The sequence below is a fragment of the Nansenia antarctica genome (genome assembly GCF_963989245.1).
Source record: "Nansenia antarctica genome assembly, chromosome: 8".
In the NCBI taxonomy this organism is placed as follows: Eukaryota; Metazoa; Chordata; class Actinopteri; order Argentiniformes; family Microstomatidae; genus Nansenia; species Nansenia antarctica.
In genome coordinates, this window is record NC_137678.1 from 45,203,497 (window position 1) to 45,220,370 (window position 16,874).

The window sequence follows — 16,874 nt, forward strand, 5'->3', positions numbered from 1 at the left end:
TGAGATATGGAAAAATCTCCAAATAGCGGCAATTTTGGACGCCATCTTGAATATCTCAGAAAGCACAAGGGGGATTCACGGGGACTTTTAGTATGTTATTCCTAAAGGTATTTTGAACATATCCTGAAAAATTCAGCTTGTTACAAATTTGTTCCGGGTTTGACTCAATTTTGAGCTAATGCTCTTGGACTAATATGTGGGACTGTCGATCCGATAGGCCTATTGTAAAAAAATTAATTAAAAAAATAAATAAATGTGATTCTCAAAATAATCTGCTGGGCCAAATATTGGCCGCCTGTTGCCGACCCCTGCTGTAATCATATCAACGGTATATCATAAAAAGTGTAACAAGTCCCCCCCTCCCCCAAAATCATACCCCTTCTCTACCAAAGCATTTTTCTGCATTGATTTCATATGAACTTCATATTCATCCTCAACTGACAACGCAGGTCTTATCAGACTCCTTTTTTCTGTTCGGGCTGGGGAAAGAACTGGTGAACACTGGTGCTGGTGCTGGTGCTGGTCTATACACTGGTGCTGGTGCTGGTCTATACACTGGTGCTGGTGCTGGTCTATACACTGGTGCTGGTGCACGTGCTGGCAAAGCAACAGGTACCGGTTGATATGTTACCTCGTCACCATACTGGATAAGATACTCTGGGTATACCTGGTGCTTCTCAAAGACCACAAATATGGAGGGGTCGCTGACGTTGTCAACACAACTGTCATAGAAGACGGTGTCCCCTCCGTCTTTCGAGGGAGGTCGGAGGTAACTAGAGTGTCCTGTAGTGTAATCTCCCACCAACACACGGCAAACAAACATGAACTTCACGCTTGATTGGCCAGCGTAGCTGTTTGAATACTTAGCATCTCTGGCAAAGTAGCTCCCTGAAAAGAGATAAAAAGGGGATTTAATAACAAAAAAAGTAAAAACAGTGGTTGTTTTATACAGGAAAATATGAAATACAATACCTTCTCCGATACTGCAAATATAATTGCCTCTTAAAGGGTTATTAAAAGCTATTTCACCCATTTTATGTCACTACTGAGCAACTGCAGTAATATGGCTGCCTCCATGGGTCAAAATATGTATTACAGATTGAGGATTTATAACATAATGAACATATTTCATGTCTTTCTACCAACATATTTTAGTAGGAGATGGCAATTAGAGCATAAAGGAAAACCAAATTGTGCCATTTGGAGACATTTTGTCACCATCAGTGTATCAGACTTTCTCATGTATCAAGACTGTAAAATTGATTATATTTCATTGACATATCACTATAGGGATGAATTGAATCCAAATCCGACTGTTTAGACTCCATTTCCCAGCAGCAGGGCCTTCCTGCGTCCTTGTCTGTGCGCACCCGCCTCTTTTTCACACCAGGTCAGATTACGCAGTGAAATTTCTCCAGGAACCATTGTTCAGAATGTCATTCCATTGTTCAGAAATGACTTTCGAGGACCAATGATATGGAAATTCGGCGGTTGAAACCAAGCATGCTCGGTTTTGCTATGTGACGTATCTGTAAACAAGAGCTTGTGACGCGCAGTGTTTTTACCGGGCGAGGAAAATATCGACATGAGCGGATAGGAGAGAATCTCATGAATCGTTTGCGACATCGATGAACATTATTGATAAAGGTAAGCTCTTTATATCTGTTATATTGTTATATATGTGTTATAAAAAGGGGGCTTGACCCACCAGTGTCCCCGGTTTAGCATGACTGCACTTCTAACCACCTCACCTTTTCCATAGGAGGTTCCATGTGTCCCACAGATCCTCCAGTCAAAGTTGCTATGGCAGATGGCATCGATGTGTTTGGAGTCAGTGCCGTGGAAGAGCCGTTTCTCTTTATTGTCCTTCTTCATCTGATCCCTTTGCCTTTCAGATACACAACAGAGTAAAAAAACTGACAAAGGAGTATAATAAACATTTACTGAAGCAATTAATGAAATAGAAGCACTAGAAACAGTGCCAGAATGTGTTACTAATTGGGCAAATGATGTGCATTACTTTTGACAACAGTGTCAATTTGTGACAGAAATGTATTCAAGAGGTAGAAAGTGAGGAAAAAGAAACGGTTGTTTAAATGTGCAATTGTTTTGGAGGACATTTTTACATACCACTGAAAGACTTCCCAAAGTGCTTTGTTCTGAATCCTCTCGATTTGGCGGAGGCTGAAGCCTCTCATAGTCTTACCAAAAAGGGCCTTCATCTCCCCATATTCAACTGAGGAACTCTGAAGGACCACTCTCTGAGAGGGAGATGGGAAACAGGAATAAATCAGTTCAATACCATTCAGGGGTAAATGGGGACATCTCATTTAGTCAAAACGGGATCAAATTGAGAGATCATAAAACCATGTACAGCAGCAGTGTGTCACAAAGTACCTTGCAGCCTGTTTCAGGAGTTTGCAACTTGTCCCAGTGTCCCGGTAAAGCTTTGAAATTTGGTTGAAGGTTGGGAGCCCTTTTGCTGAAATGAAGATCACCCATGAATACGCATTTGGTAGTCCAGCAAAGTAAACATACAGAAATCATGTTTTGCAGCCAGGATAAAAAAAAACAACGAACAAATAGATATGCAGTACAAAGTGATTAACTAGCGGTACTGACAGTGAGAGTACATGAAAGAAATTTGTGTCACGGCTTGGTGAATAGGTCCGCATGTCGGGAATTGTGAAACCTTCGCAATCGAGCCAAACAAGTCTTGTTGTGAAAAAAAATAAAGAATCAACGAAAATGTAAGCGATGAAGAACCCACTCGATATCAAAACCAACTGTTTTACATTCACTAAATACCTACAGTTTGTTAGCAAACTTGGGTGGGAGTAGTATTTTTATTTATTTTTGAGTGGGCGTGTCCCTTTCGGTACTCCCCCACATCCTCATTAATAGCCATGTGCGCATGTGTCTGTTTGTTGACAAGAGAGGACACTGCCATCAAGGACTATCCACAGAGAAAGTTTTGTTGATCAACATACTATCCACGTGACTGTGGTCTGTCAATACACCTTCTGCTTTGTTTTTGGGTAAGTTAGTTATATGCGTTGTTTACTAAGCTGTGTGTACAAGTTTGTATGTTTGTTGCCGACACACCGACAGTGAGTTACATGGCAAAGCCAAACGTGTTAGTTTGTTAACTGTGTAGTGAGTTACATTCCATAGCCAAACGTGTTAGTTTGTTAACTGGTGCAGAGTTACATGCTAAGCTGTATCAGTGTTTACTAGGCTAGCCACACAAGTGTTAGCTTGTTAGCTACCTAGCTTTGTTAGAGATATTATAGAAAAGGTAATTGCTTTTGTAATGAACAGTAATGTTGTGTGGAATCAAAAATAACGATTCATTCACAAACTGCACTCATATTTAGCAGCTTGATGCTAGAGAATGTTGCTGATTTGTAGATTTGCTGTAGAATAATACTGTGTATTGAAATTATTTCACTAGCCTATTTCTTTCTGTGCAGTATGTAGGATGACTTCCAAAAGTAGAGTACACTATGTTCATGAGTCTACGAAAAGCATGCAAGCCTACACTATAGAAGTCTGACCTGAAATTTGTCTTACAGAATGACGAGGTGAGAGGTTCCGAGAGACGAGACCTTGATGTGAGTCACCAGCAATTCAGGTAGCCTATTTGTCATTGTATTAGCAATTCTATTTTATGAACATAGCAGTATTTTGTAAAAATGGTGTGTTGATAACAGTGGGCAATCATTTTAGATGTACTGTCTTCTATTTTTATTACAGCTTTGATGCCCAGATGGGATGGGAAGGAACCACACAATCCCACTAGATGCATTATGGTCTAAAATGATAAATGCTTACACACGGACACAACATTATTATTGTTTCCTTTTGCCATTTTTCCCATCGCCATTTTGTTTTCTCTTGCTACTGCAATGTTGACTGAAACTGAAGCCATAAGAATTTGACTCTCTTGTACTTGTATAATGGGATGTAATAAACGTTTGGCACACATGGCAATAATCCTTTCTTCCTTTCCTGAGGGTTAGCTAACCCCACTGACAGATGACAGGTAGATAATGACAGGTAGTGTAATGGGGGAGTGGTTGGGGTGGAGTTAACCAGCTATTGTTCCCACCCATTACCTACCTGCGAAAAGTGGCTGTGAATACTTTGAGGCCGAATTTCTCGGCTCATTGATTTGGGAGGTATCAACATTCAAATATGCATAATTTCTTCAACTCAGATTTCAATGTATGTACTTGGGGACCTTTTCATCAGACCCTGTCATATTTTACACATCAAAAATACAGATTACAACTAAGGTATAATAATAATACTACTACGACTACTACTAATAATAATAATACCTTGTTTTGATCGCTTGTGCATCGGCTGCAGACACAAACAAAGGTCGTCTTCTCACAAGCTTTTTGGTGCCATACTTCTTGTTTGTTTGTATCATATCTGAGGAGGAGCAGAGCTGTTGTAACCATTTGGTCACTTTCACAAATCCACTTCATAACCAGAATTATTATTATTTCCCGATTTTTTTTTAAATACGTAATCATGTCATTTATGGTCACCTTGGAAACTGAGCATGTAGGCTTGTGCCCCTGCGGTGAACTCCACCACCTCATTATTGTCACTCTGGAAACTGTTCTCCAGGTCATCACTGGTGAGGGCGGACGCTGTGTTTTTGCTGCTCTGTAGGGAAGAGTGTTATAGAACCAGGGAAGCATGGGAGTCTCATATGTGACAGCAGCTGGTGTAACCGGGAACAAGTCGGCAGCCGATCAAATGTTTGGACTTTTATTCTGAAAAATGTAAAATAAAAAAACACTCGCTAGTCAACTAACACAGCTTGTTTTGTGAGCCTGCTAACAATGTAAAGTAGTGTTATAGTTAACTAGGTAGTAGTGAGGATTACTCACCGAATCCATTGCATTGCAATATTTTGCCTTGACTAGCCAATGTCATTGTTTTTCAACAACGTTGACATTTATTTAAAAGTCTGAACAATTTGATTGGTTGCCGACTTGTTCCCGGTGAAGAATCTTCTTGTCGGTAAAATTATGTAATGGATCAATCTATTGAGGATCTGTGATCTTAAATGCGTAAAACCAGCATTCGACATCATGAAATACAGACAGGTTTATATACTTTTCATGCTATCTCAGATGTTACGTTGTGAAATGAGCTCACCATCCCTGGCGCCTACAACCCCCCAAGGTCTTAAGATAACAACCCCGAATCTGTCTATTTGTGGCGTCACTGCTAACCGTGAAGATCAGGCTGACCTGGAAGCAGAATGTGTGTGCGTATGTGTGTGGGTAGGTGTTATGTGTGTGTCTGAGTGACATGAGAATAGAGTGTGTGTGTGTGTGTGTGTATGTATGTGTGTGTGTGAGTGACATAAGCATATATGTTTTTAGAAAACCCCACCTAGATCTAACACCGGTTTCAACAGCTGCCGTCACGTATGATTTCAGATGCTAGGCACTACTTTATACGGTAACATTTTACATAACGTGTAATAACACTTTAGTTACATGCTGTGACAAAGTGCCTGAGCAATTGTTTTAAAATTGCATACACGTTTTAAAAATAGGAATTTGGCTGTAGAAGTTTTCGTAACCATTAAGTTGAATAAAGAATTAGTTAAGTTCTATTTAATAACTTGTTGATATATCTCTGATACACTTTCACACTAGTTTTATACTCCTGAATAACTTGGGTAATGGTCTTTCTGTCATCACAACTGACTGTCACTCACTGATGATGATGCGTACTGGATCCAGTTTCCAAACTCGTCCTCCCAGTGCCAGGTCCACTGTGTGGTGAGCAGGAAGGTAGGCTGGAGCACAGAGGAGATTGTGGACAGGCGCCGGGCTTTTCTCAGTCCACAGGTCATTGTATCGAAACACACAGGCTCCACTCCCCGACTGGGACAAAACAATAAAATAATCCATCAGCATTTAGGAAACGTTGGCTGCCAGAATCATTAGCAATTAAAAATGCACATCATCATCATGCCCATTAAAGTGACAAATCAGTGCTAGCATCTGTTCACACCTGTGCGTCTTAGCTGGGTCACAGTAATCCCTCTCGATCCCCTCATTGTCGGCTAGAGCTGTCCACTGTAGACCCTCCTTTACCTCCCATCGGTAGGGCAAGATAGAGTGGGCCCTAAAGCACTTATCTGAGACATCAAGCAGATTTAAGGCATTATGTGAACTATACCAAAACATTATGAAATATGAATCAGATGTACGTTTTTTTTACTTATATCAAAGTGATATACTATCAAACTTCTTGCTACACATTTATATATCTTACTTTACATGTAAATGAAGGTAGTTTGAGATGTATTCTAACCATATGCCTACAATTCAGCTTAGTAAAATCCTTTCTTACCACCATGTGTGCAGCTGCCCTTGACGTAGTACAAGCATATCTCATCTATTGACGTACTTGATTTCGCTGGACCTGAGAAAAAGGTTAATTTCATGAACATGCAAACAGAAACATCTCTGGCCCAGTGTCACACTTGACTGAGACCGTGTGGTTTTGTTCATTATATTTTATATTATTAAAGCTTGATACCAGTAAACAACTATGCAATTAAATAGTAGGGTACAAACTGTATATGGCCATTAATTCCTGAATACTTCAATATTAGCTACAACTACTAGCATCAACTCTATTACTATGACTATAGCCCCATTCGCACGTAACTAGTATTATCTGGGGCCAGTTGCATAAAGATAGGCCCAGTCTTAGACTTTGATATCACTTTAAGTCAGTCTTGCTATAGACCCTAAAATGTTCCTGTTGCATAAAGCTCACCTATGAGCGACTAAAGTAAGACTGACTTATATCGCTCGTCACGTAATGCATTCTAGGTCAAATAAGACACTTGACAGAAAAAGAAACATGGCGGCTGAAACAGCTCCACTTAGCGGCGGAGGATCAGAGAGATCAACTCCCTTTTCTTCTGCTGAAAACTTGGATATTAGAGGAATATAATGTGGAGAAAAGTATACTGCTTAGCAGTTTTAACCATTTAAACGGGAATGCTATGAAACACAAAGCGTGGGGAAAAAATAACAGATAAATGACAAATTACTAAAGGTCACCAGATAACACTAGTCCTGTGCGAATAAGGCTTTAGTTGTCAATGATAGGTGATACAGTTGAGATGATCACTTGGTTAATAACAGTATTTCCATTACCTTGACCTCTCTGTGGTCCTCTGTTGGTTCTCCGTCTTGCATTGGCAGCTGCAGGAGCGCTGTCTCTCATGGCCTCAATGTTCATGTACACAAACTTCATGGAGTGAATTAGCTCCTGAGTCACACCTCTCTTTTTCAGTGTTTCAAATGGATGGGGTTCGTAAAAATCATGAGCCCTAGGACAGTTACAGGTGCCTCTCAGGTAGCTCTCACAGATGTGGAGTCTCGTGCAGTTCTCACCATCAGGGCAATTGCCATACTCCCCAACACCGTTGTTGTAGGAGTGGCACACCTAGCAGAAGGAAAACAAGGAAGGCGTAATATAAATCGAATTTCTAGGAAACGTAAGCATGTATACTGTTAGTGGGAGTTCTCTCTTATCAGGATCCAAGCTAAATTAAATGTGGATTCCTATCCCACTTGGGGGATATAATATGACTCATGCCAAACAATGCTTTGAACAGACCATGCATTAGGCTAAATGCAAAATGTTAATCTTTTCATCTCTTAGAAATATACCCCTCCATTCAGACATGTTGATATGTTCTTATGGCCACTTACTGGGGGTAAGAGGAAGGTGTCATTCTGAAGCAGCAATGTGCACAGCTCAGGCCTATCCAGGTCCTCCAAATCATGTTCTCTTAGGAGCTTGGCATTGGGTGCCGAGGTCAGTTCATGGCAGAAGCGACACCCATTTCTAAAGTCAACAGTAAATTGTTGAATCAGGTGCCAACATATAGAACATACCTCTGAGTATTCTTTCCATTTGAATGTTAATTGTGTTAGTGTGACTGGGTGCATGAAGTACTGATTCCAGGTCTGGGCACAAATATGTGTTACTCCATCTGAACTGAACTGGTCAAACAACAACAGTGTGCTATGTCTGGTCACTTCCTTGTTACAGATCAAATGGGTGCACAATTTAAGTGCCTTTTCGATGTAGGCTGTTTTGAATTACATGGCATTACTTAAGCCTACACATGAAAAACATAACTATTGGAACACACATATTTGTCAAGTTTTAAATTATGTAACTAATAAAGTACACCTTTTTAATCTGTCGTGGCAGGCCAAGAAAAGTATGGTAAACAAAGAAAAGGCCTAGTCTATATCAAAACAGTTCAAATAACAGTGTTCTACCTTCGCCGACCGAATGGACAGTCTCCGAGCAAGAATCGTTTACATAAATGTAAATTCCTGCATCGAGGGTCGACACAATCAAGGGTTTTGCAAAGTCGAACGGCAGTCTTGGCTATCACCCGTTGCTCCCCGTTTACAACTGCGACAGAAAACTTTGTTTGATTCTTAATAATATCCCGCACCGAAACATGGGAATAATTGACAATTAATTCATTGACGTCCATTGATCCATGGTTGGCACAGATAATTTTTGTTATTGCAGATTCTGTCATCTTCGAAAATAACGTCGCTCCCCAGGCACGAAATGGAGATCACGCAATCACACTGCAGCTTTATAGGCTTTGTAGAACCATTTAGGATGAATCGAAAGCGAAACTTAAAATCTTGTGCCACCACTGGGGGGTATTCCATCAACGTCGCTAAAGGAAAATCCTGGCTTATTTTTGATAACTCTCGCGAGACTTGTCAGAATATGCCTGGATATTTTTAGGAACCCTCGCGAGTCTTGTCAGACTAAACCTGGATTTTCTTTTAGCGATGTTGATGGAATACAGGAATACCCCTCGCTCGGAGCGTTGCCGTCTGGGCTCTTCCATCAAATATAAACAAACATACCGTGACACTCTAAATTACGCAGCACATTGCTGGACATAATCATTGCTTTGAAAATTTAACTCACAATTATGGTCACTTTTATGTTTGTTTATACCATGCCATGATATGATAGGCCTATTGAGAGAAATTAGATTAGCTACACAAATGTTGATATGTTCTTATGGCCACTTACTGGGGGTAAGGTTGTGAACATTTCAAACCTGCAAACTGCGACACTTTAAATGAATGTGCAATAACACTATGTGCAATATGACAACCCTCGGGTACATAAGGTTCAGAGATAGGAAATGTTAGAATAGGTATAGCACAGCATAGAGTACAGCACAGTGTTTTATTTAGTATAGTATAGTGGATAGTGTACATAGCCTTTATTTATGTAAACCAGCTCTTTTCCCTTCTTGTTTTTAGTTTTCTTTCCTAGCACCAGGGGAGCCCCCCCCTCCCAAATTTCGTTGTTTGGTACCTGTACTATATCAATGGCCCCGCCCCACACACACACACACACACACACACACACACACACACACACACACACACACACACACACACACACACACCCAGTCACACACACACACACACACACACACACCCGCGCAGCCACACCCAGACCCCCCACACACACACACCCAGTCACACACACACACACAAGTACGCTAACGTCCACAGGCGCTTACCTAGTGATAGCGTGTTGATCCTTGTGATACTGACATCAAACTGGCTCGATTGCCTTTTATAAACCCACATTTGATTGTGACGTTATTATGTCATCTCGACTGTTGTGATTATGACGTCATCCGTCTGAGTTTTGTCTGCAGCCCAGCCTGGTCTCAGGAGCTCCATTTTTTTTACATCTTTAAATCCATTAGGTCTAGGGCCTATACGGTACCCATCAATAGTTCACACTGCAGCATTCTATGGAATGCTGTTTTTCCTCGCAGTGAACCCATTCACCTGATTATGGCTCAAAAGCTCCCCCATGCCCTGAAGCCTCCATGCAGCGTGCCAACCCACCCCCACCCCCCCCCCCCTCTGGTGAACTTTGTGCCGCCTTCTGGGGCAGTGCTCAAGACCGTTGTCCATGGCGACACTGATTGCTGCTCTACGAAGACGGGTCGGACTGACCCAGAACATCCTCCCTCCCCCCACCCATACCTACCCCCCCCACTCCTCCCTCCCCCCGCTCCTCCCCCCCCCCGCCCATGCCACCCCGCCACCACCCCCCCCCCTCCCTTCTCTACAGTATTCTGTGGACTACAGCGCCGCACATGGCAGCTATGGTTTTACAGTTTGTTGTGTTCTGTCTGCACTGCTGTCTGTCCTGTGTTGTTTTGTTTGCATTGCATTTAGAAATGCTCTTACTGTAACGCCGAATCAAATTCCTATATGTGTATGCTTAATGTGTATGCATAAATGGCAATAAACGTTATCTCCATCTCCATCTCCATCTCCAGCAACAGCAGCATCACATCCGAGATACAGTGCCAACTAAGTTACAGTAATAATGCTCTTTAGAGAAGTAGGCTACCTACAAAAACCTTCTGATGCCAAAAGCGCTCTCTTTGTTTCTCTCTCTCTCTCTCACACACACACACACACACACACACACACACACACACACACACACACACACACACACATACACACTTTTCTCAATACACATTATCCCATGCCATTTTTAACAAAAACACAATGCAAGAATTATGAAATGATTGGCTACATGATAGAAGAGACGCTCTATCATAGCCTAAGCCAACAATATCAGAAAAGGTCCACCTAAAAGGAAAACAGAATATTCAGGCACCAGATGACCAATCAAAATATAATGTAATATAATGCAATATAAGGCTCTCAGGCATTCTGTACTTTCAAATATGTATTCTCCTTGAGCAGTCAACATCAACTATCAGCTATTTCGCTAGCGAAAACGAAAGCTAACTTATTTGCGAAACAGCGCCCCCGCCACCACGTCGGCGCAGTGCCGCAATTGCAGTTTTGTCGGAGGCGGCCGCCTCATAATTCTCTATGCAGGAAAAACCCTGCATATGCACTACCAAACGTGGTCCAATTGTAATATCTGCCAACAACTCAATTGTTGCTTGGGCCTACCTTATTTGAAGAGAAGCTCACGTCGCCTTTCTACGACACAAACCGGTTAATCACCACATTATAATTAATGATAATGATTTTATACATATGTGATTGGCCAAATCACTGAAAATGGGTGGGCAGAGGAGGCCTGGCCTCACCATGCATTGAGTCCAGGGCTGAAAGATTGACATTTTTGTTCGTCCAATCACATGAAGCCATTTTGAGAATTCGCCAGTCACTTCAGTCAAAGAAACACTCGCCATAGAGGCTACGAGTGTCCTATCAACTTGTCCTTTGCAGGACACGTCTAGAACACCCATGGCTATTATCCCTGAAAATAATAGCTCATTTGGCCAAATACTTAAAATGCTTAAAATGACCTCGGAAGTCGGCGGGATTCTGGCGCGATTTATACATCGAATAGGTAGACAACATTTAGGATTTATTGAACAGTTTTATTTTTTATGTAGTCGATTTCGTTTTATTACAAGTCAATTTAATATTCTTCCATATGAAATTACTGCATTTTTTAACATTCTTTGTTGCTCTGTGAAGAAATACACTAACTCTAACCAAACAGGTCGCATATATATATAATATATAATTATTCAGAGCAAGAGGAAAACAATTGGCCTCCTCAATTCTGGAAGTCACCAGCCTCCACTGCTGTGTACAGTCTAAATGTAAGGGGTATGGTTTGTGGATGGTGGGGGGGGAGAGGATGACCCGGGGGTGCGCAGGGGGGATATCCCTTATTTTCCCTTATTTTTTGGAAAATATCCCTTATTTTCAAATCCCAATGTTGACAGGTATGCTACTTAGTAGTCTGCTAATTACATGAAGGTAAGACACGGTTATTACACTGTGGCTGTGCAGTGCTCTTTTTCTGCTTTGGTGAAGCTAAATGTAATATGCACTGTGGCTGGTGTATTGTTCAGGCTCATAGGCCTACATGTGATGGTTCATGTAACTGTAGCTTTTTTTTGCTAACGTTATTGTATTCCGTGTCAGAGCAGCTTCATTTAGCTACACCGAGTCTATATTAACGTAAGCTATTAGGCTTAACTGGGCCTCAAGGTCACAGGAGCTCACTCGCACAGGGAACAACAACTCCACTACAGAAGCGAAGAGACAAGAGAGTGAGGGAGACCCTGACATCCTACTTCTCCTCTCCAGCAGGTGCTGTCCCATGGCAGAACTCCATCATCTAGAGCAGCCTCTACAACCAGTGCTATGCACCCTCAAACCCAAAGGCTCTTTTAAGAGCCAACCACAGCTTTACATAAGAGCACAAAAATCCATTCGAAACTTGTGTTTTTCTTTCTCATGGATAAATTCTACCAACGTGAGCAACTGGCATAATTTGAATAAGGATAGTTTAAATAATGACCCTTCATAAAAATGATTAACAAATAACAAAGCTTTTAATTGATTGAGAATTGATTGATTGAGAATGTTTATTTTGGTCCCCTATACAATTCACAATACAGATATAAGAAAATGTACACAGTCACAATTTATAACACCAGGACCAAAAAGGTGTAGGCTGAAGCCGTGGCTTATTGCGCCTACCCTTGTTACATGTATGCATGTCCCCCCATGAATGCATAATCAAAACATTGAAACTTTTATAAACAACATTTCTCTTTTGACGCATGTCAACAAAAAGTTCAAAAAAAAATACCAGACAAAAACTATATTTAAACCTCTGTTTTATACTTGTTAATCATCTTATTTTAAAATATTTTTTTTAAATCCTTTTAATGTACTACACATTTTCATTTCCTTTTCAAAAGTTAATAAGCAAACATGGGGAAACAGTGGAGGATGTGGGTACAATAGTACCATACTTTTAGTGCCACAGTGCCACCATGTGGAGACATGTGAGGGCAGGCAGGCAGGCAGGCAGGCAGGCAGGCAGGCAGGCAGGCACGCACACACACACACACACACACACACACACACACACACACACACACACACACACACACTCTCTCTTTCACTCACTCTAACTTGCTCCCCACACGCACACACACACACACACACTCTCTCGCTCTCTCTCTCTTTCTCTCAGTCGGAGAGGTACACCCATGACGGCCTTTCAACAGCATGTGGCTTATTCTGTAATGAAAGACAAAAACAACATCCAAAGGGTTAAAAACATACATCCACATCAGATTCTCCACTGATAAGGGGATGATTAAACAGAATGTAAAAAACGTACGTGGGAATTCTGCATTATATAATAACTGAGGAATCTGAAACTTCAACGCTGCCTTGGTTGGCAGTGGAAGCCTCCGCAGAATGAGGACAACCGTTTGACCAAAGAGGTCGTCTTCGTCGGGTGGTGTCTGGTTTGCCCTCATCTGGTCATCTTCCAGCGCAGCGGCCACACGCTGTTGAAATGCTGTCATGGGTGTACCTCTTGAGGTACCCGGAGCACGGTGCCTCCTCCTTTTAGGGCAGGGAGCTTGGGGGGTGTGTGGAGGTGCTCCTGCTGATGAAGCTGTTGAGGTAGAGATAACAGAAAGGTTATGGCAGCTCCTGTTGTATTCTTACTTAGGAACAACCCCCATCCCCTTGAGTCTTGGTTATTAAGCAAGATACCGCTACGACTGCAGTATCAGTAAATCAGTAAAAACAAAGTAGTGGCATATGTGTGCGTGCGTGTGCACACATATTGAATGCGCTTGTCACCAGCTTTTACCAGATTGAACAGTGAAGCGTTGTACATGTGTCTCGGTGACGTCAGTAAACCCCAGTATGGCACTCACAGAGCTTAAATGGGCTACAGTATGTTTTTTTTTTTTCACCCTAGAACAGTGGTTCTCAACCCTCTCCTCAGGGACCCCCAGCCACTCCACATATTTGATCTGTTCCACCACCAGCTCACCTGATGCTCCCTCCAACAACTCCTCATCCTCCTCTTCCAAGCTCGCCTGTCCCCCCATCTCATCCTCTGCTTCCTGTCTCCATTCCTCATCTATCTCTCTTTCTGATACACTGACCATGTCCTGCTCTCTCCTGCTCATCCATGACGACCATGACGTTGCTGCTCGTCGGGCGCGGCCGCATAAACGGCTCAAGGAAATTTAAAATTTTAAAAAACCGCCATGGTCGGCTGTTTGTGGCAGCCGAACCACTCTTTTTTTTCTCGCATCTCTCCTCCTTTCTATATTGGTCTCTGAGGCTTCGCCACCTCCTCCTACATCTTTCTTCTGAAAAGAACAACAATACATCAATTAATTGTACTGTCATTCTAATCTACACTGTCACTAACTGAACACACACACACACACACACACACACACACATACACACACACACACACACACACTTCAGTTTAGTAGTAGAGTAGTACCTCAATAGCTGGCTACAGTACATGATTGAAAGTCGAATTTGAACTAGATGGCCACACACACATAGCATAGCTATGTACATACATCTACTGATGCCTCTGGACACATCTTCAGTGATGTTCCTGGAATCATCGGGCGTTTCGGGTCTTTCAACATCATACACCCTCCTCCAGGTGACCCAGCCGGGGCTGATCAGACCCCAGCTTGTGTCCAGATGGCTAACTAGCTACCATGACTCCATGGCTCTCCTCTTTTGAGCCACAGCCATCTAGAGGCTCTCTCTGCCGCATTGGTGGTACTGCGGATGGCTCTCCTCTTTCTCTCTCCATCGATGCCCAAACTGCTGAAGGCTCTGGCCAAGGAACGGGCTGCAAATCCTCTGCAACCAACCTCTACTGGGAAACACCTCACTCTCCACCCAGCCTGCTGGCAGTCACTGACCAGTCCCGCATACTTGGAGAGCTTCCTCTCAAAGGCTTCTTCCAAGCGGTCTTCCCACGGGACTGTCAGTTCCAGCAGCACTGCTTGCCTGGTGGACTCAGAAAAGAGAACAATGTCTGGTCGCAGGGTGGTGACTGCAATGTGGCTGGGGAACTTCAGCTGATGTTCAAGGTCAACCAACAGCTGCCAGTCTCTTGCAGAGGTCAAGATGCCTGCAGATGTTTTCCTGGCAGGGGTTGGCTGCTCCCCAGCTCTGACAAAGGCGATGGTTTTCTTGGAGGGTCGGAACTGCTTTGCCCACACAAGTCCTGCACTGATGGCTTCAGCAATGGTCTTCAGGACTTGGTCATGCCTCCACCTGTACCGTCCATCTCCAAGGGCCCTTGTACAGCAGCTGAGGATGTGTTCCAGGGTTCCTCGCTTGGAACACAGTTGGCATGCTGGTGTCTCTGCTATGCCCCATGTGTGCAGATTTGACGGGCTTGGAAGCACATCATAGACTGCCTGGATGAGGAATTTGATGCGGTGAGGCTCAGCTTTCCAAAGCTCAGCCCAGGTAACCTTCCTCTCAATCGCATTCTCCCATCTCGTCCAAGCTCCCTGTTGCTTCATTCCCACTGCCTTGCAGGTTCTTGTCTCCTCCACTGCTGCTCTCACCTCCTCCTGAACAAGGCGGCGCTTTTCCTTCCCCCTGGTGTTCATTTGGGGAGTTGGAAAGGATCCAAGCCCAGCTCGACCTCGTGTGACCACTCCCACCAAGCTCCTGTGACGCAGCCTCGCCTCTGCCTCTTGAACAGCTTCCTCTGCCCTCCACTTCCTGCCAGTCCTCACTTGGATCCCTGCATTAGCCACCTTCGGATCACTTGAGTCCCTGTACTGAACCACTTCTCTGGCTCTTGTCACCTTGAATTCCTCCTCCAAGGATTTGAAGGGCAGTTGCAGTTTGTTGGTGTTCCCATAGAGTGCGGTGCTGCTCAAACTCCTTGGTAATCCAAGCCATCTCCGGAGGTGGTTGCTGACCCTCCTCTCTAAGGTCTCCACTGTTGAGATAGGGACCGCATAGACAAGGAGGGGCCACAGGATCCTGGGAAGAATGCCATGTTGGTAAACCCAGGCTTTAAACTTCCCGGGTAGGCCTGACTTGTCCACGGATTTCAGCCAGCCATCCAACTCAGTGCAGGTCGACTTGATGGATATTGTGTCCCTCAGAGAGAAGTCAAAAACCTTGCCCAAGCTCTTGACTGGCTTCTCTGTGATAGTTGGGATGGCTGTGCCTGTGATGGTAAACCGGAACTTGTCCTCCACTTTCCCTTTCCTCAGCACCATAGATCTTGATTTGGCGGGTTTGAAACGCATCCGGGCCCACCCCACTAGCTTTTCGAGTCCCTTCAGAATCCACCGGCAGCCTGGGACTGATTCTGTCGTGACTGTGAGGTCATCCATGAATGCCCTGATGGGTGGTTGCCGTTGTCCGGAATTCGTTCGGGGCCCTCTGCACTCTGGCTCAGCAGACTTGGTGAGCATGTTCATGGCTAGGGAGAACAGTGTCACAGAGATAGTGCACCCTGTGATGATACCGATCTCCACCTTGTGCCAACTGGATGTTATTGCTCCTGAAGAGACCCTCATCCTGAAATTGCTGTAGTAATCAGCGATGAGGTCTCTGCACCTGCTGGGGACATGATGCTTCGTCAAGGTGAACTGAACCAGCTTGTGTGGAATGGAGCCGAATGCATTTGCCAGGTCAAGCCACAACACTGACAGGTTGCCTTTGTTCTCTCGGGCCTCCCGAATGAGCTGTGTCACCACGCCGGTATGCTCCAGACAACCTGGCATTCCTGACACACCGCCCTTCTGGACGGATAACGTTAGTTAAACAAGGAAAAAATGATTTACCAGGATTTATAACATAACCAGGCATTTGTTAATTTTATTTCGACACAACACAGACGGCTTGCTAAACATTAGCTAACGTTAGAGTTAGTTAGCTAGCAGCCTCGACATTAAAGCTTTTTAATAGTTT

At 43.4% G+C, this 16,874-nt stretch overlaps 1 protein-coding gene across 1 annotated transcript; it reads right to left on the reverse strand.

Moving 5' to 3' along the window:
* Nucleotides 1-433: 433 nt before the first annotated feature.
* Nucleotides 434-8,620, reverse strand: LOC308164262 (protein mono-ADP-ribosyltransferase PARP12; the record flags this gene model as incomplete). The annotated part of the gene is made up of 12 exons (XM_080538399.1): nucleotides 434-888; nucleotides 1,752-1,888; nucleotides 2,131-2,261; nucleotides 2,398-2,482; nucleotides 4,344-4,440; nucleotides 4,560-4,680; nucleotides 5,750-5,918; nucleotides 6,049-6,175; nucleotides 6,391-6,462; nucleotides 7,209-7,500; nucleotides 7,770-7,905; nucleotides 8,349-8,620. The coding sequence occupies 12 exons, from the start codon at nucleotides 8,618-8,620 to the stop codon at nucleotides 434-436; spliced, it is 2,094 nt and encodes a 697-aa protein (XP_080394525.1).
* Nucleotides 8,621-16,874: the final 8,254 nt, after the last annotated feature.